The following is a 19581-nucleotide window of genomic DNA, read 5'->3' as shown; positions in this document are numbered from 1 at the left end:
ATCCCTTTTTGAAAATCTGTGTTACATTTGCTACACTCCGGTCCTCTGGTACAGAGCCCTATTTCAGGGATAAGTTTTATATTTTAGCAAGGAGGTCAGCAATTTCACGTTTGAGTTCTTTGAGGACTCTTGGATGGATGCCATCCGGCCCTGGTGATTTGTTAGCTTTCAGTTTTTCCATACAGTTTAGAACATAATCTCTTGTCACTTCTATCTGACTCAGCTCTCTAGCCTCCATCCCTAAAAAGCCTGGTCCAGGAACAGGTATATACTCAGTATCCTTTGCCGTGAAGACAGATGCAAAGAACTCATTCAGCTTCTCTGCAGCCTCCATATCCTCCTTAATAATCCCTTTCACTCCCTCATTGTCTGAGTATAATCTGAACTGATCTCTTGTGGCTTCTGTTTAACATAGAACTCTCTTCATTCTTAACAAATAAGTGCTACAAAAGGAAAATAATCTCCACTTCAGTTGCTTGCGTGCGTGCCTTTGATACTGGTCTCGTGTGCCACATGACATTAGTTATAACAGAAGCCTGGATTGCCAAGTCTGGGATCCAACTTTCAAAGGAACTTAAATTGCAGGTGTCATCTTTGTGTAAAGGTCTAAGGTGATTAGGGCAGCCTGATCTGGAAATGCCCCATAAAATTTGATAGAGGAAACCATCTGGATGTTGAGTATATTGCTTTTCTACAGTGAAGAGTAACTTTTTAATGCTCTCCTCTCCTCATTTAGATTTTGAATGAAATCAATCTTTTCCTTTGGTGAAATTGCAGGAGTTCCAGGTTTTCTCTCTAGCAACTGCTTTTTCCTGTCCCCTGCTTACCTTTGAGGGGCAAGCAATAAACTTTTTTCTCTGAAAAGAGCAAAAATTTTAAGTGCTCATCAAAAACATTCAGGGATGTTACAGGCTTCTATTTAACTACCACACTGAGCCTCTTTGCTCTCCTCCTCCTCATAAATCCAAGCTGCGTCTACCATGGAACATTTGGCATTTGGAGCTGTGTGCGTGCTCTCTGCCAAACCGCCAATACTTGAGGCCAAGTGGAATGTTGTCCACCCCCCTCCTTTGACACCAGTTCAGACCAAACAGAACTAAAGTGCCATTGATTCACCTGCTGGTGGCTGGTCTCCCTGAAAAGGTCTTCCAGTGTGCCACTGTCCACACCATTGCTAAACAGTGTTACAGAACAGGAGAAATTCCCTGTGCTTGAGCTTTCACAGACGGGTGACTTTACTGTGGCAGGGCACTTTCCAGACTAGACGCTACAATGGGGTCAGGACGTATCTCGGAAGTGTGCTTCCACACTTCCTGCGTCATGACTCCACAGTCCCTATGTGGACAGCAGAGTGCCGTTCACATTGCTAATGCCTTGTTACGAATTTAATTGCTGTGATATAGAGCAAGGATGTTGTACATCCAGCGTGAAAAAGCTGCTGATTTTTCAGGTTGTTAGTTGCTCCAAGACTGCTCCTCTTGCTGTTTATGTTCTGAATGCGACTTGCCCGAACGGGGGCATTTTGCTGCTGTTCCTGCAGCTAGTCTGGAAAGCGCTCAGGAAGTGCCTTAAGTTAAGCCATTTTGAGCACTGCAAAATGTTAGTGAGACTTTTGTAGGATGCATATAATGCACCCAGTAACTATGAATCATCGTGGCGGGTGGGAAGCTGAATAATGCCATTGTCTGTATGAATGGCACCTTCCATAACCATCCTGACGTTGCTGTAAATGGTTCCCTTGTATGAACTCCACCACCACCACTCCAGCCCAAGTGTGGGGAAGCTGCGTTTAAATTGCCATTTGGAAAAGCTCCTTGTGTTCCATCACAAAGTGTATACTGGCTGTGAGCTCGTCCATGTACTCCTTGGGCACATGGTGACCACTTCTGGCCTGTCTGAACTGATGTATTTTGTCAGTTAAAATGCTGGAATAAAGTGGCCACTTTGGACATTCTCTAGAAGCAGTAAGAGAGGAGAGGCTACCTGAACATCAAACAGTTTCAGAGTAACTTTAACTCTGATGAGTAAACATACAACAAAAGTTTAATGAGTTTGTTATTGTCTAACATGCAAATGACTTGTATATAAGATGTTGTTTTCTTAGAGTTCACAGTAAACATTGTGGGATTGGAGATGAGTTATCAGGTTGATTTTGATTGGACATTAAAAGCATTAGGTAAAAAGACCATTGTTTTCAGCTGAGTTCAAAAACTGAATTCAAAGATTGGGTGTAAAGTCTATTTCTGCAAGATCATTTCTATCCCCTGTCCAAAACAGGGCAAAACAGGATGCACAAACAAGCTGTCCACCAACGTCTCATTGGCTGCAGAGTCAGACTGAGTTAGATCTGTCTAAGCAAGCCCTAATCACTGATTGCTGGATAGACACAACTAATTGAGTTCTGTTTATATGATTGACAGATGAGGATGAGAAGGAAGGGGAAAAGGTGCTGATGTGGCACCAAGGGGTCTCAACATTCTCCCTGTGGACTCAGCCCCACACTGCCCAGAGAAAGTGGGTAGATAGCTTTGGGTGCATAGCAGGGATTAGGTCAGCATGCTGAGGCCTTGGTAGCTGTTGAGGATGCTGACACCAATCTTAGGGGAAAGGATCACCTCTGTGTTGCCCCTGGAGCATTATGGGTTGCAAGCAGTGTTCCCTCTAACAGGAATTCCCAGATGTTATTGACTACAACTCCCATAATCCCCAGCTGAAGGCCATTGCAGTTGGGGATGCTGGGAGCTGTAGTGAACAACATCTGGGAATCCCTGTTAGAGGGAACAGTGGTTGCAAGTAGGGAAGTCATGTTGTAATTGTGTTGATCTTCCCATTAGCTTGTGAAAACTTTAGGAGAATGCCTTAGTCAGACAAAGGCAGATGGCACACAGCAGCTGCTCCTTGCTGCTGGCACTCCCTTGCTTGACTAAGTGGCTAGGAGCAGCAGCTGCTGCTCCTTTGTCAGGCCACTCCCTGTGGGCACTGGCTGCAGCTGCTGCTCCCAGCAGACATCACCACTCACCTGCCTGATTGGGAGGGCAGGCTGCTGTTGCCTGCTCTCTGATTCTGTCTGGCAGGTGAGGAGGGGCCAAGACATGGAACACAGGAAGCTACCATATACTGAGTCAGACCATTGGTCCATCTAGCTCAATAGTGTCTACACAGACTGGCAGTGGCTTCTCCAAGGTTGCAAGCAGGAGTCTCTCTCGGCCCTATCTTGGAGAAGCCAGGGAGGGAACTTGGGAACTTCTGCATGCAAGCATGCAGGTGCTCCTCCCAAAGCAGTCCCATCCCCTAAGGGAAATATCTTACAGTGCTCACACTTCTAATCTCCCATTCAAATGCAAACCAGGGTGGACCCTGCCTAGCAAAGGGGGACAATTCATGCTTGCTACCACAAGACCAGCGCTCCTCCACATGGCCAGTGGTGGTGGTGGTAGGAAAGAACCCAAAAACCTACAGTCAGCTCTACTCTCCCCATATTTCTAGAACACATTCAAGGGGGGGATGTATATCTTCTCTCTTTTGACATATTCCGAAAGATGGGAAGCATGAGTGCAGATCACTCAGCTTCTGTACTCTCCAAATCCAGCTCTACTCCTGCATCGCTACAGGAGTAACTCTGCTTGTTGAGGCAGAATGTGAGTGGGGAAGGGCATCCAAACACAGGTGTTGCCTGTCCACATTATATTTCTTTAAGCAGAATGTCATTTCAGATGTATCTCCAAATGAACATCCCCTTTCACATGCTGCACCAACTAGTCAACTATGCAGACTCGATTAGGGTGAGGGGGTGTCAGTAGGTTTGCCTTGGCATTCCCTTTTCCTCTCAGTGCTGACCCTCCCCATGAACAACTTCACACACCCTTTTGCAAAGAGGTGCTCAAAATTGCTGTAAAGGAGGGGGAGGTGAGAGATGGGGGAGTAGTAAGAGAGGAAAGGCAATGCTGCCATAGGGCCTAAAAAGATGGGTCAGGAAATTTGAAGCTACTGCTCCTACATGTTCTTGTTTCTTCTTCGTAACTAGTAAAACACAATATATGATGTCATTGTACTACCAGTTTTTCTGTCCCCATCTCATTTTGGCTGCAAGGGCAGGGGAGAGTAGAGTTCAATGACATTGCATCTCATATTGGGTTGTAATAGACATTGAGGCTGTTCTCACGCATAGCCTAACCCAGGCTAGGGATGCCCAGCCTGGGCTAGGCTGTGCATGAGAACCTCTGGGGTCAGCTCTGATCCCAGCAGGCCAGCGCCACATAGCATGGCTTTTTAGCCCAGCTGCTAGCTGAGGTTAAGGGAGCAAGTGCTCCCTTAAGCAGGGCTACTTGCTCGTGTGTAAACCGAGCTGCTTCCAGTCTGGCTGCACACAGAGATGGGCACCTAGAGTGCCCATCTCTTGGGGGAATCACCCAGTGCATCTTGCACGGTGCATTGTGGTATCTCCGGAGGCCTGGACATCTTTTCCCGGCCTCTGTTTACCCACACTGCCAGCAGTGCTGGTTGTGTGGGCAGGCGGCTTTCGCACCTCCAGGCCTGCAAGAAGTCACCTGGGGGAAGGTAGGTTGAGTTCCCCAACAGCAAGTGGGAGCCAAGCTATGTTGAAAAACATAGTGTACACCACTGAACTGAATGGGACTTCTATTACCTGATTGGTTCAATATCCTGGTTTGTTAACTAACTGTGGCTTCAACTAACCACAGTTTTCCATATTTAGACAAAATTATTAAATTGCAATTTGCTCCAAAACAGAAACCGAAGTTTTAAATCACCTCCTCTCCTGCATGAAGGAGATTGTGTGAATCTGAACCAGTGCCCACCACAGCTTGTGCTCATAATACTTTTCCATAGTGTTTTCTGGCGAATTCATGGTTTCAGATCTCAGTTCTTCAGAAAAGATGAGCACTTGTTCTCACCTTACAATGTTCCTCAATATGATTGTACCCACAGTTTGCTCTTGTGATGAAAACTATTAACATTAGAAGAGTTTTTACTCCTATTTGTATGTCAGATATAGGTCTGATGATGAAGAATGAAAATCATCCTAGCTCAGGAAGTAACCCTGATTGCCTGAATTTGCTTCTGAGTTACAGCAAAATAAGAATGGATAACAATATAAATATGGTGCAAACTGGTTAGAATTAAGTAATACATGTACAAAACAATCTTATGTACATTTACTCAGAAGTAAGTCCTATTGTGTTCCATTGAACTTAAGTAAATGTGCTTAGAATCTCAGTCTGAGTTTACACATTCCAAGACTGCTACAGCCATTCCTGTAAATTATCCTATCCATTTTACATGCTGCTCACTTTTTAAGGAGGTCTGTTTTAGCCACTGTACATCGTAGGAAGAGCTGGCCAGGGTACTGGTTGCTGTTGCAGAGTGCTAGTTTCTTTCACACCTCTCTAGCATGCCATTGTAGACATGAAGGAAGATTGCAGAGATATCATGGCTAACCAGAGTGGCGGTTTGGAACTTTGGAAATGGAGATGTGAGGCTATAATGTTGCTGCAGGTTTCTTTTTGAAAGCATAAATGTAATAAGTAGTCAAGTAAAGTGAAGCCTTGTTGTAATTTGCATGTTTCATATTTCCTGTTATAATACCTTGGACATTGAAATCTGTGTTCCACCAGATGTCACTTAGCGAGGAACCCAAACCGTCAGTGTTGCAGCATTGCTGCTTGCTATATAAATTGGCATCACTGAGTATATGTATTAAACTGTTCACCACAAGGAACTGGAATGCAGAAAAATTTATGAGAAGCACAGAATATTCCCTCATCTGTGCATTAATAAAGAGGATGTGGACAGGTGAAGGAAGGATATGAGATATTTGAAGAATGATGTTAGATGGTGTAGGAAGAAAACATATTTCAAAAATGTTCTAGGACAGAATCTGTACAAAAGCGTGGAATCTGATTTGGAAAGAAAAGGCAAAAACTGGAGAATATGAGTTTTAAGTCTCAGACATAAAAGTTGTTCATGTGACCAGCCCTACCTGAGTAGGACAGGGCTAGCGCAGGTAGGGCTGGTTGTGTGAAGTACCAGGATCGCTCCTGATCCTGCTGCTCCTCCCTTGGGTAGCCCTGAATTTAAACCCAGGCCAAAAATGAAGTAGGAGGATGAACATGCGTCTCCTACCTCATGTCCTGGTCAGGTGAGCCATTGTGCGCCTGGCAGCTGCTGGCAGCAGCCATCTTGATCAGAGAGCCAAGGGGAAGGAGTGTCAAGGCAGCAGGGAGCCAATGTATAGTGCATTGTGGGATACTTGGGAGCCTGGCTTCCTTCCTCCCCCCTCCACATCTCCACATGTCTCCTCACTTTGCCCTGATCAGGCTCTGGTCATCTGAGGAAGGGCAAGTAGGTTGGTTCCTGCCTTGCCCCCAGCCCACCCCCTTGTGGTTGTGCGAATGACCTTATAGTTTGCTTTGCTCATATGCAGGTGTCTTGATTTGTCACCAAATGTAAGTATTGGGGGGAAGGTGCCAGAAAAAGTAAGATTGTAGTCTGAGCCCAAATCACTCGTAAATTTTAGCTCAGTTTATAAATAAGCATAGGCCATTCTGAGCTTCCGCACCCACTTCCGTCCCACCCAGCCCCAAATACCTTCCTGCATCATTGTAGCCTAAGGACTCAGAACCTGGAAGCCTTGGCAATCTGCCTTCTCCAGAAATCCTTGCACTGAGAAATTCTTGGTAAGGAATTTAGCCTTAAGGCCTAAAAGAGGCCCAAGAAGCACCTCTCACCTTAATGCTTTCCATCACTGCTGAAAGCTAAGCTTCAGGGTTGAGGAAGCCCCCAGTCCTCATCATCAGGAGCACAGCAAGGTCTGGAGCTTGAAATGGGGCAAACTTTAAAACAGTCTAATTCAGACCTGATCCAAATGAAGATTAACAGCTCATATTAAGATAGAACATTCTGAATTGAAATAGGGGACTGTTGCCCATTACTCACTAGTTATAACTTTAATGAACCATCTTATTTCTCCTTTTCATGTGGTTCCTCCATCTGGATTTTATCAGAGCAGCATGGGACCACACTATGAGGAAGCAGCTCTCATGCCACTAAGATGATCTATAAATCAGGCCTGTCACATACTAACCACAACTGAGTATGATCCCTGCCATTACTTTCTAGTAATTCTGGGGATATTCACTTGTCTGCCACGTTCATTATTGATTTGGAACCTCATGAACACTTGTCTTGGGACCTCTTGAGCTTGGCATAATTCCATTTGCATTGATTCACCAGACAACAAAGTAGAAAAACCTAATGGCTTATGTTCAGAATTTAAATATCTCCCCTTTTTTTTAGACATCTGCATAATAACCAGATCCAGAGCTTGGGAACATATGGCTTTGAAGGACTCCACAGCTTGGAAACTCTGTGAGTTATTTGCTTTTTCTTTGTCACTAACTTTAAACTGTTCATTCTGAAAGACTGTGATGGTTGTGCAGTGGCCTGTGTATTCATTCCATCTTTCTACAAGTGGATATAGGAAGCAAGGATGAAGAGGAGAGTTGTGCTTACAAATCACAGAAAGGTATTCCACCTTAGGTCTGCACTAGGAAGTGGCTGTGTTGATCCATTCTTAAGACGATTTTCTGGCATTGATATTTCCTTTTTTGTGATGTGCATTATTTTATTTTGGAAGAATCAGGAAAACCTATTAAGTTAATATCTGCACTGAGCCAGGGTCTCCACCAAGGCAAGATTTCAAGAGGCACACAGACCTTGCAGTTCCAAGGGGAAAGGGGTTGAGACCACAAAAGAGTTGGGTATAGCAACACAAGAGCAATGTTGCTCCAGCACCTGTTTGTAACAGACTGCTGGTGTTTATGACTGTTGCTCAACTGGAGTGAATTAGCCTCACTCCTTCCCTGGGGAAGGCTCTAATGTTTAAAGGGGCCTTGCCTGGTTCTCTGAGTCCTAGCTCCAGCAGCACTGGTGGGTCTGTACTACGGTTGGGAGGTTGGAGGACAAAGGCAGGGCTGTGTCCTCAGGTCATGGTGGGGCTGCTATCTTGGGTTTCCCTTCTCCTGGTGTGTGTCAAGGAGGGGGGGTGCCAGCACAACAGGGTCACCCACAGTCTGGGGTGCAGGGCCTTCCCACCCGCACCCCTCCACACACTTTATTCCCCAACTGGGGCAGTGCTGGATCCAGGGTCATGAAAGTCAGTTATGAAACTTCTCCAGGCCAAAGTATAGATGGACTGCATCTTGGATCCAGAGAGTCATATCAGTTTAAAAACTCAGGAAAGGCTGAGCAGGTCAGCTAGTCTGTGGGAGGAGAGCTAGTTTTGTGGTAGAAAGCATGAATTGTCCCCTTTCCTAAGCAGGGACTGCCCCATCTTGCATTTGGATGGGTGACTACATGTGAGCGCAGTCTACTGTCAGATATAACCCTTAGGGCAGGGGTTCCTAACCTTTTGAAACAAATGTACCCCTTCTGTTTCAAACCTTCTGCTCAGGTATCCCATTGAGATTTGTAGAGTGTCTGTGAGCAATGAGAACACACAAATTTAAATGTTAGTTATGAGATGGGCTACTCCAGTCACTGGCTTACATCCACACTAAGTTACTCATGAGTACTCCCCCTGAAATAATTTTTGTGAAGTTACTCCCATTCGAAGTAAACTCGTCCCATTAATTTCAATAAGACTGCTTATGAGCAGCATGGCTGCAGCATTGAAAGGCAGGAGGGCTCCGAGTACCCCCAGGAGCCCTTCAAGTACCCCTAGAGATACTAGTACCACCTGTTAGGAACCCCTGCATAGGGGATGGGGCCTTAGCTCACTGATAGAGCATCTGCTTGCATGCAAAAGTTCCCAGATTCCCTCCCTGGCATCTCCAGGTAGGGCTGGGAGAGACTCCTGTCTAAAACCTTGGAGAAGCTGCTGCCAGTCAGTGTAGACAATACTGAGCTAGAGGGATCAATGGTCTGACTCGGTATATGGCAGCTGCCTATGTCCCCTCCCCATGTGGTTTTTAATGGAGACAAGCTGAGGATTTGGGGTATAGTTGCAAGAGCTGTGGTTCCTCATTCACACCAAAGCATATACAGTGCGAGAGACCAAACAGGCACAAGTAGTTCAGAAAGACATAAAGGACACTGCCAGAAGCACATTTGAGTTTTGGGACAAAGGAATTCATGCCAGTTCTGTCAGAGACCTTTATGATTTATCCCTTTCTTGTATGCCAACAACCCTCCCCTAGAAGAAGGAATTGCATTATTGAATTGGATTTTGGCCATGAAGGAAAGAGATTTGAATCTTATATTACCACAGCTGTTGTGGTGCTGTCCTCTGCCTTTGTGGTAACTTTAGATGAAGAAGTCTAAGGCACCGAACATATGATGTGTGTTTTTTCTGTGTGCAAATTGAGTGACACCACTGTGGGAGTGCACCATCTTATCTGTCCTGCCCATTTGGTTTCTCTGTCCAGATTTTATCAGAGCAGCATGGGACCACACTATGAGGAAACAGCTCTCATGCCACTGAGATAATGCATAAATCTGACTGGAAATTTTCTAGGTCTCAGAATTAATCTAAAGCTAAATGCTGCCTCCCCAAGCCCAGACAAAAGTCATCTGCCTCGCTCTGATGGAAACTGCTTGCTTTTTCAGTGATGGCCTGATAAAAAAACAAACAAACAAGAAGATAAATCAGCATTCCAGACCACCAAACCAAGAGACTCCTGCCCTGAGTTGACCAGAAGCTTTTCCATTCACCCTAGTAAAACAGGCCTTGGCTTTAGTGAGCAAATCAAACTGTCAAAAGAATAAGCAGGACAAAAGGGTGAAGAGGACAACAAGAAAGAAAGAGACAGACTCTGTCCCAACATAAAAGTGTCATACAAGGAGATAAAGCTGCCACCAAGATGTGAAATTTTGCCAAGGGTGCAGTGTGACCTGTGGTCCCTAGAAGCTCTGAGCTAGGGATTAGGGAAAGGGCAGCATCAGAGGATAAGTTTTCATACAAGAACATCTATAGCATCATCTCAGACTATTTCCAGGGGCTCCAGTTTGGGAGAGAAGACAGAGTGGGGTTTTTATGCAAACATAGACAGTAGTGACTGCTATTATCACAGCATTGCTTCTGCAAGATCACATTCAGCAGAGTTGTCTAGGGTTGTGAGAGGGCTAGTGCATGCCCATCCTCCCTTGAATCTGAATTTGGACCCATCAGTTACCCATTGTGACATTTTTAATGAGGTTTTTTTTTGCAGATAAAATCTCTCATATTCAAGCTGAACTAGACTCTACAGTTACTGCAGAGTCTATTGTGGAGGTGTCCAGCAGCTCCGCATGTGTGGCTAAATTGGATCAATTTCAGTTTGTGACTCCCAAAGATGTGGACAAGATACTTGGGACACTGTGCCTCACTACCTGTCCTCTTCACCCTTGCCCAACATGGCTTATACAACCTAGCAGCGAGGTTATTGGAGAGGGCCTTGTTAAGATCATTAATGCTTCTCTGAAGGAAGGCAGGATGCCTCCTTGTCTCAAGGAGGCAATTATTAGACCATTCTTGAAGAGGCCTGCATTGGATCCCTCAGAACTGGGCAATTATAGCCCTGTCTCCAACCTCCCATGGTTGGGCAAGGTGATCGAGAGGGTGGTGGTGTCTCAGCATCAGGCTGTCTTGGAGGAAGTGGATTATCTGGACCCATTTCAAACTGGCTTTCAGGCAGGCTGTGGGGTTGAGATGGCCTTGGTTGGCCTGTTGGATGATCTCCAATTAGGAATGGACAGTGGGAGTGTGACTCTGTTGATCCTTTTGGATCTGTCGGCAGCTTTCGATACTATTGACCATGGTATCCTTCTGGGGCTCCTGAAGGGGTTGGCAGTGGGAGGCACAACTTTGCAGTGGTTCTGCTCCTACCTCTCGGGTAGGTTCCAGATGGTGTCACTTGGAGACTGTTGCTCTTCAAAACAAGAGCTCCGGTATGGAGTCCCGCAAGGCTCCATACTTTCTCCAATGCTTTTTAACATCTACATGAAACCCCTGGGAGAGATCATCAGGGGATTTGGTGTAGAATGTTATCAGTATGCTGATGACACCCAAATAAATAAACAGTGGTGCATATGCTGCTGACATATCCAGATTTGACTACTGCAATGCGCTCTACATTGGGCTGCCTTTGTACACAGTTCAGAAACTACAGTTAGTACAGAATGCAGCAGCCAGGCTGGTCTCGGGGTTCCCTTTAGATATCATATTACACCTATTTTAAAAGAATTACACTGGTTGCTAATCAGTTTCCAGATGAAATACAAAGTACTGGTTATTACCCACAAAGCCCCAAAGCCTTGGGTCCGAGGTATTTAAGAGAGTGTCTTCTTAATCAACCCGACCACCTGTAGTGTTAAGATCATCTAGGGAGGTCTGGTTGTGGTTGCCATCGGCTTGATTGGCGGGGACTCAAAACCAGGACTTTTCTAGAGTTGCCCCAGGAATCTGGAACGTGCTTCCTGATAAAAGTAGAGTCTCCCTTTCTCCGAATGTTTTTAAGAAGGACCTAAAAACATACCTGTTTAGTCAGGCTTTTAGTCTATAGTTTTAAAGCCTCTGTTTTAGATTTTTTTATTGTATTTTGAATTGTTTTAATTATGTTAATGTTCTAATGGTTTTATATTGTGAACCGCCCAGGAACTTTTTTCTTTTTATACCAGGAAGGGATATAAATGTACTTAATAAAATAATAAAGAAATAAATAAAAACCTCTTTGGGAGGTTCACAGAATCTAGTCTCAGCTCTGTATAGCAGGAAAGATTTTTTTTAAAAAAATTTACATCTATATCCCGCTTTTTCCTCCGAGGAGCTCAGAGCGATGTACATGGTATGTTTATCCTCACAGCAACCCTGTGAGGTAAGTTAGGCTGAGAGATACATGACTGGCCCAGAGTCACCCAGTGAGTTTCATGATTGAATGGGGATTTGAACTTGGGTCTTCCCGGTTCTAGACCAACACTCTAACCACTATGCTACAGCTGTCTTTTGGCAAAAAGTACATGACTAAAATGTTGTGTACCAGCATCCCCTGTAACATTGCAGATCTTGGGGTTCAGTTCTTAGATCACAGTGCTATTGGGGAAAAGAATGTCTGGGGCCAACCATGGAAATTGTAGTGCCCACAAAAGAGGTTTTTAAAACAAAGCAAAAAACTGTCTAGAAGCTGGTTACAGGATCCCAGCGACGATACAGCGTTGATTGCATAGCTTGACCCTGATCTCAGAGTCCCAGCAATGATACAGTGTTCATGGCGTAGCCTTCCTTTCATAGGCTGGTCTAGAGTAGGATGACCAGACTGAAAACTTCTGAAGGTGTGTTGGTATGTGTGCTTTTGTTCAATTTAGTCATTCTGAATAAAAGCAAGGACAAACTTGGAATGCTGGTACACAATCAATGGTCTGTACTTCTAACCACAAATTACAGTAAGTTTCACCATGGACATAGGGACAATAGGGCAAGGAAGGACAAGTGTCCCTGGGCTTTTTCTTCCATCGGTAAAGCTCTGGGAGAAACTACAGTTCCCAGGCCACCCCATGCTTTTTCCCAGCCTCCCTGCACTTGTTCCCAGCCTTCCTTGTGTGATTCCTCGCCCTCCCCACAGACCCTCCCAGCATTCTGTTAACCCACCCAGCTTCCCCTGCACCATGCTCGGTCGGGAATTAAAGAACTCCCCCCATCACCACCATATTTGGTGCTTTGGTGCTAGAGAAGACTTTTAAGGATACCATGGACAGCCAGGAAAACAAACAAATGGATCATGGAACAAATCAATCCAGAATTTTCACTCGAGGCACAAATGACCAGGCTCAAACTACCATACTTCGGACACATTATGTGAAAACCCAGCTCGCTAGAGAAGTCCATAATGCTGGGGAAAGTTGAAGGCAAGAGAGGAAGAGGACGTCCAGCAGCAAGGTGGATGGACTCGATTATGACAGCAATGAATAGACCACTGAGAGACCTTAAAGGCCAAGTTGAAGACAGATCATCTTGGAGAGAATCTATCTTTGTGGTCACTAAGCTGACTTGACGGCACTTAATAAATCATTCACCACCATATTACTTGGAGCAATTGCTCTGTGATAGGCTGTCTCCACGTGATGGTGGTGGTGGTGGTGGTGGGTAGTTCTATTGTGCCTTCTGATATTTCTGATAGCCCAGATGTAATAAATTGCATGTTTTTGTTAAAGGATCAGCAATTTCACTTTGCATTCTCCAAAGACTCTCAGATGAATACCACCAGGCCTTCATTTCTCCAGAAACCTTTTTATCCACCCCAGTAAAACAGGCCTTGTTTTTAACGACATAATTAAATTGTCAAAAGAACAAGGAGAACCAAAGGGGCCTGCAGGGGACTATAAGAAAACAGATTTTAATTCATAAATTAGTACCAAAACTTCATCCTTTGTCATCTATTTTTGACATATTTCCTCAGATGCCCTCCCCAATACTGTGTTCAGATGTGATCCTCTCTCTAATATCTTCCACGGTGAAGGCCAATGCAAAGAATTCATTTAGCCTCTCTGCCATCTCTCTATCCTTTATCAGTACACCTTTCATACTTTTATCATCTTTTTATCATGTTTTATGTTCGTTGTGTTTTGAATTGTGTACAGCTCCTAAAGATACACATATCTGGTGGTACATAAATATAATAGATAGATAGATCCTACTATTCACCCCTCCCCCCGCCGGGCTGGTTTTCTGCTCCGTGTGGCTGACATCCTGTCTAAATTACTCAATAGAAGTCCCATTGAAATTAATAGAACACTAACTTGCCCTATTAATTTCAATGGGCTTGTGTTGAATAATTTAGTCAGTATGTTAGCTGATGTATTTAAAGAGTTTTTGTTGGTTTTTAAAAATGCCTTTACTAATTTGTTCCTCAGATTCCTTCTTTGCTTGTCTTATCAATTTACATTTATTTTGCCAGACTTTGTGTTCTTTTTTATTTTCCTGACCCAAAGCTCAGCAGAGCAGAACCCAGTGGATCCACCCAACCATTATTTTAAGGCACAATCATTTATCATTACATAGAACATTGTCTCTTTGTCATGACCTGAATGTACATTTGTGCAGTCAATATGAGGATAATTGATGTCATCTCTTATCACAATATTTTCCTTTTTGGCTGCCTCCCTGGCTTTTTGTATCCCTCTCAAGATCACCATTAGAGCTTTGATTCGGGGCAGGGACTGTAGTATAACCTCAGTACTTTGGCCTGGTATGTCTATCCACAGTGATTCTGTAATTTAACTTGTTCCTCCTAAAAGTTTTAATTTGTTGCACTCAATGCCTTTTTTGACACATAGAGCAACAGCACTGTCAGTAATGCAACCTAACTTTGGAAGATTTTATATCCAGGGATGATTGTATCCCATTGCTTATCACAATTCCAAGAGGTTTTTCTTACTGCCATTACGTCAGTGTTCTCTCCTAAGAACAGCTTAGCTTTGAGCATTTAGCATACAAATATCTATATATTTTGTCTTTCTTTGGATGTCTTCCTTGCATACAATTTTTGCTGTGATGCAGCTGTTTGATTGGCCTGCCATGTCTCTGCTCATTATTAACCTATCCTTCCCTCGGTATGAGGTCAAAGAACATTCAGATAATCATCTGAGTTATCTCAAATCAAATGCTCCACAGTACAAACTGTATTTCCCCTACAACTCAGTTTGAAAGTCAGAGTTAAATGCATCATCATTAAGTTAGGGGCTTAATTTCACTTTAAAATAGCACCCATGCGTGATCCAGATTGGGACCACATTGTGAAAGTAGGGGATTTTTAACCTTTTACTTTCATGCAATTTCCCCACCAAAATCTTCCCCTGAAGCTGCTACGAGTCCTTCAAGGCAGTGCCATTTGCTCCAATGGCATCTTCAGGGGCTCATGGCAACTGCAGAGGGTATTTTTAGCAGGAAAAACATCATGGAGATAAAATGTTAAGCATGCTCTATCACGGTATTACAGTTCTAATTTGGATTGCAGTCCTGTGTGGGTGCTATTTGAAAGTAAGGTGAACTAGGTCCTAACTAGATGATGACACATTTAACACATCTGATTCAACCCTCGCTCTGCACACTTTTTTTATTTGAAGCACCATCATTTTGAAACATACCCATCACAAATCTATCTCTCTATGCTCCAGTCTTCCACTACAGGGAATCCATGCATATGCACACACAAAGGCAGAAGTTATCTTGACACCAGAGGGCATAAAATAAATACATCACCTAAGAGGTGAGTCCCTTGTAAAGCATGGTTTCCCAATTCCTCAGTAGGATGACCTCATAAGAACAGCCCTGCTGGATCAGGCCCAAGGCCCATCTAGTCGAGCGTCCTGTTTCACACAGTGGCCCATGTCCTACCCCAAGACCTTGATTATGGCAACAGCTGAGAAGCTGTCCTCTCTACAGTGTCCCTGAAGGCCTCATCTACATTCCTCTTTGCTTCTCTCAGCTCCTGCAGGTCAACCCTCTGAGCCTTAAAGGAACTAAAGTTATCCTAAGAACTAGGAGCAATTTGCACTGATCACACGCTCACAACTTTGGCCCTCAAGCAGAGATATTCGTATATATGAGATTCTGGACAGCCTGGGAAATACTGGACAGTCCCTATGTCCCTGCTGGCTTCAACTTCATATATTTTAATAACTTTAATGTTACCCTGCCTTTTTATTAATGGATTCCCTTTGGCATAATTGAAGAATTGTTTTGCTACTGGTGTAAGGTTGAAAGTTATTCAAGCAGATATAAATTCAGTCTTTAATCCCCTAGTCGCCTCTTCATGTAGTCAAACTATCCCAAGAGTCAAACTCTTTCATTCCTTGTTAGCATGTTCTGTTGTGGCTTTCTGTCTGCAGAGCTCCTAAGAGACTAATGGGAGACATTTAGACCTCAAGAAATAATATATAATTTGGATGTCTGTCTTGGAGCATGCTTGTTCCCTGTGTAGTGAAAGATGCATGTGGCTTGGCATTGCAATTTACCTAGGAGGGATACATTGTGTATTTATTTATTTTTTTGTTCAATTTATACACCAGCTTTCATAAAACTCATCCCAAGGCAGTTTCTAAAAGTTGATAAATAAAATTCCATAAAATCACATTAAAATCCATTAAGGTAATAAAAAAAATAAAAACACCAAAAAGCAGCGGCCAAAAAAAGACAAATACAGAGCATCTTGAAAACATAGAGATTGGCAATTCCTAAGGGGTAAAGCCTGAACAGGCAGGAGCCTTTGGGAGTAGACGATCTTCAGCTATCCAGGGCCCAAACATTTAAAAGTTTTTAAATTAATAACCAGTGTCTTGAATTGGATCCGGAAACAAATTGACAGCTATATGTTATATAGCTTGCATACCAAGAAATCAGGTGGAAGCAAATGCTGAAACATGACAGCAGCAAGGTGTGAATACTTGACTTGTAGTTGAATTGCAGCCATTCTTTCCCACCAGTCTTGTGCTCTTGTGCAACTAATTGGCAAGATATCTCCCCCTATAGCAATCACTGATCTTGCCACCAAGTCATTTCATTTCGCAGGATAACAGGAAGAAAAGGGGAAACCTCCATGTTCATTCTTCTTTTGTGCGGTTTGGCATCTTTCCTTTGGAAGCCATTAAGGAGCCTCGCCAGTTCACCTAGGGATAGAAGACAATGCATGCAAAGAAGAAACTGCACCAGCCCAAGGGCACAGTGGTCACAGAGCCAGGCTTTATTCTAGGAAGTTGATTGATATGAGCATGTTTTTGAAACTGCTTGCCAAAGCTTCTACCGAAACTGACATTAAATCACAGAGTTCAAGCTATCACGTGAAATGGTGTGGAAACAAACAAAGAAATAGGCACAAGAATGAGAAGAGAAGCCAAGTTCATGGCTTCGGAACGGAAAACAATGCTGCATTGAGAGGAGGGTGGGAACATGGTGCTCCAGAAGAGGACTCTAAGAAAGCGTCTGTTAAGGGGTGTGTATAAAAATGCAATGGAAGAGAAAAATGGAACAAGAGAAAAATGGCATCGTTTATACAAATAGCAGATGCAAGGAATATCAAGCACATATGTCTCCCCATCTCCTAGACTGCTGGATTAGCTATGACAACTTGTGAATAACATATATATACCATTGCTCTTTGCAACATGGAAAGCCTAGACAGTTTGAGTTATAGAGGCTAGAAACAACCTCTATTTTGCATGTTTTAGCTCAGGCCTGCTCATCATAGCCCCTCCCTCAGCTGTTTTTGGACTACAACTCCCATAATCCCCAGACACAGTGGCCAATAGCCAGGGGTTCTGGGAGTTGTAGGCCAACATCTGCAGGAGGGCTGAAGCTGAGCAGCCCTATGCTCAACTTAGTGCTGTATTCTTTATTTGTTATCCGTTATCTACCCTAGCTCAAATTCATTCTTTTAATTACATATGTGATATCTCACCAATCTGTGTGATCTGCTCTGTGCCATGGTTTGAGTATACCTCACTATGCAATTTTCACTACACAGCATTGTGATCATAGTGTTGATGCCTGCAGTGCTAGATTGTCCCATATCATATAGTTCCTCTTTAAACCAATTTATTCCGATATAAGATTATTCATCCCATGACAACTCTGGCATAGCAGAAGAAACAGAAAAACTGCCTAAAGATGCTGTGATACATACAGCACCATAACATGCCTGTTCATTACTTTCTGAAGGCAAGTACATCCATCTACCAAGTGGTAAATTCAACTGTGTGCATATAACAAGAACATAAGAACAGCCCTGCTGGATCAGGCACAAGGCCCATCTAGTCCAGCATCTTGTTTCACACAGTGGCCTACCAGATGCCTCTGGGGAGCCCACAGACAAGAGGTATGTCGAGCTCTCTCTCCTGCTGTTGCTCCCCTGCAACTAGGATTGAGAGTCATCGTGCCTCTGAGGCTGGAGATGGCCCACAGCCACCAGACTAGTAGCCACTGATAGACCTGTCCACCATGAATCTGTCTGAGCCCCTTTTAAAGCCATCCAAGCTGGCTTGGTAAGCTTATTATCCAATACTTGGTAAGCTGATCATCAGTCCTGTCCTGCCAATTGATGAGAAGAACCTTAACATATTTCTGCCCCTAATTCAGGAAAGCAGGGGAGTGGGAAAGCCCCCTGCACGTGCTCCTACCTACACTGGCATGGGAGCTGGTTCATCAGCCAGTTACAATTTGATCCCAAACAGCTACAATTTGGGATTGTAGCAACAAACAGCTATATTATCATGTGGGTAATGGGACCAAATGGGCCAGGCCAATCATGTACAATCATGTGGAATCACTTGGAAGGAAAACATAAATGTTGGACTTTTTAGATTGTGATCCCATATGGGACAGCGACCCATTTTTTTTATTTATATTTTTCTGTGTAAACTGCTTTGAGATTTTGTTGAAAAGCGGCATATAAATATTTGTAATAGTAGGTAGTTGCTTGGTAAATGCCCATCTATTCATCCCAGGTCCACGTGCCCACTCTCCTAGAGGGCCCCATGATTTTCCCCAAGGGATAAGAAGGTGCCTGCAGTATTATATTTCTGGAATGGTTTGCTTGGCCTAGATTTCTGAAATTTGGCACAGATGTAGGACAGGTTCAGGACTCTATGTACTGATTTTGAAGTAGATCAGTCGAACCATGATTGTTAATGATTTTTTGAAATTAAAAAAAAAAAACTCCCAAAGAAGTCCTATAAGTGGCTTGTTTCATGTCAGAAAATTACAAAATCCTCTGGAACTAAAGTCCCTCCCCCCATGGGCCATATTTCCACCCCCATCTGGAGGAATCTGCCCATTGCCTTCATTTTAAAAGGGTAAACATCACCCCCTCATTTATATTTATATTTCTAGAATGGCTTGTCCTAGAGATCTGAAATTGGGCTCAGATGTAGGACAGGTTAGCAGGATTCTGTGTATTGATTTTGGTCAATTGATTTTTAATAGATTTTTTTGAATTAAAAAAAAATCAGAAAAGTCAAAGTCCTATAATTGGCTTGTTTCATGGCAGAAAAGCTTCTGGAAGCTTCTGGAAGAAAAAATTCCACAAAACTTCTGGAACTGAAGCCCCCCCACCTGCCACCTGGACCATCATTCCACCCCCGGGTGAAGGAATCTACCCTTTGCCTTCATAAAAAAGTGTAATATGCCTTCCCACCCTTTCCCCAACCCTTTACATTTCCAGAATGGCTGTGCTTAAAGTTCTGAAATTAGACACACATGTAGTCCAAGATGGCAGGACTCTGTATTTGTATTTTAAGGAAATTGGTGAATTCTGTGATTTTTAATTATTTTTCCGTATTGCAGAAGAGCTGCCAGAATGAGTTATCAATATCCATAGAGGACTTCACATCTAGTGAAAGTGGAACTGTTACATCTGAATAAACAATGAACTTTTAATGCACTATGCTCAAGTTGGTTTGTGATCCAAAGGGTCTGCATGAGAACTGTGAGGCAAGGGCATGTGTTGTGGTTTTAATCCCCTCCCCTTACCAATGTCCGAGTTGGTTTTGTGTCTGAACTATGGAGCAAGGGACATGTGTTGGGTCCCAGTTAGTTTG

General features: G+C 43.6%; 1 protein-coding gene across 9 annotated transcripts in view; it reads left to right on the top strand.

Moving 5' to 3' along the window:
• Positions 1 to 19581, top strand: part of LGR6 (leucine rich repeat containing G protein-coupled receptor 6) — a 280020-nt gene that overhangs the window by 189784 nt on the left and 70655 nt on the right. For all 9 annotated transcript variants that reach the window (XM_053245501.1, XM_053245503.1, XM_053245502.1 and 6 more), the window contains one exon: positions 7315 to 7386. In XM_053245501.1, coding sequence (XP_053101476.1) covers positions 7315 to 7386 — 72 coding nt within the window. The remainder of the gene's footprint in view (positions 1 to 7314; positions 7387 to 19581) is intronic.

Source organism: Hemicordylus capensis, chromosome 4 (assembly GCF_027244095.1).
Source record: "Hemicordylus capensis ecotype Gifberg chromosome 4, rHemCap1.1.pri, whole genome shotgun sequence".
NCBI lineage: Eukaryota > Metazoa > Chordata > Lepidosauria > Squamata > Cordylidae > Hemicordylus > Hemicordylus capensis.
Note: the sequence above shows the minus strand (reverse complement) of the source record. Positions and strands in the feature narration are given on the sequence as shown.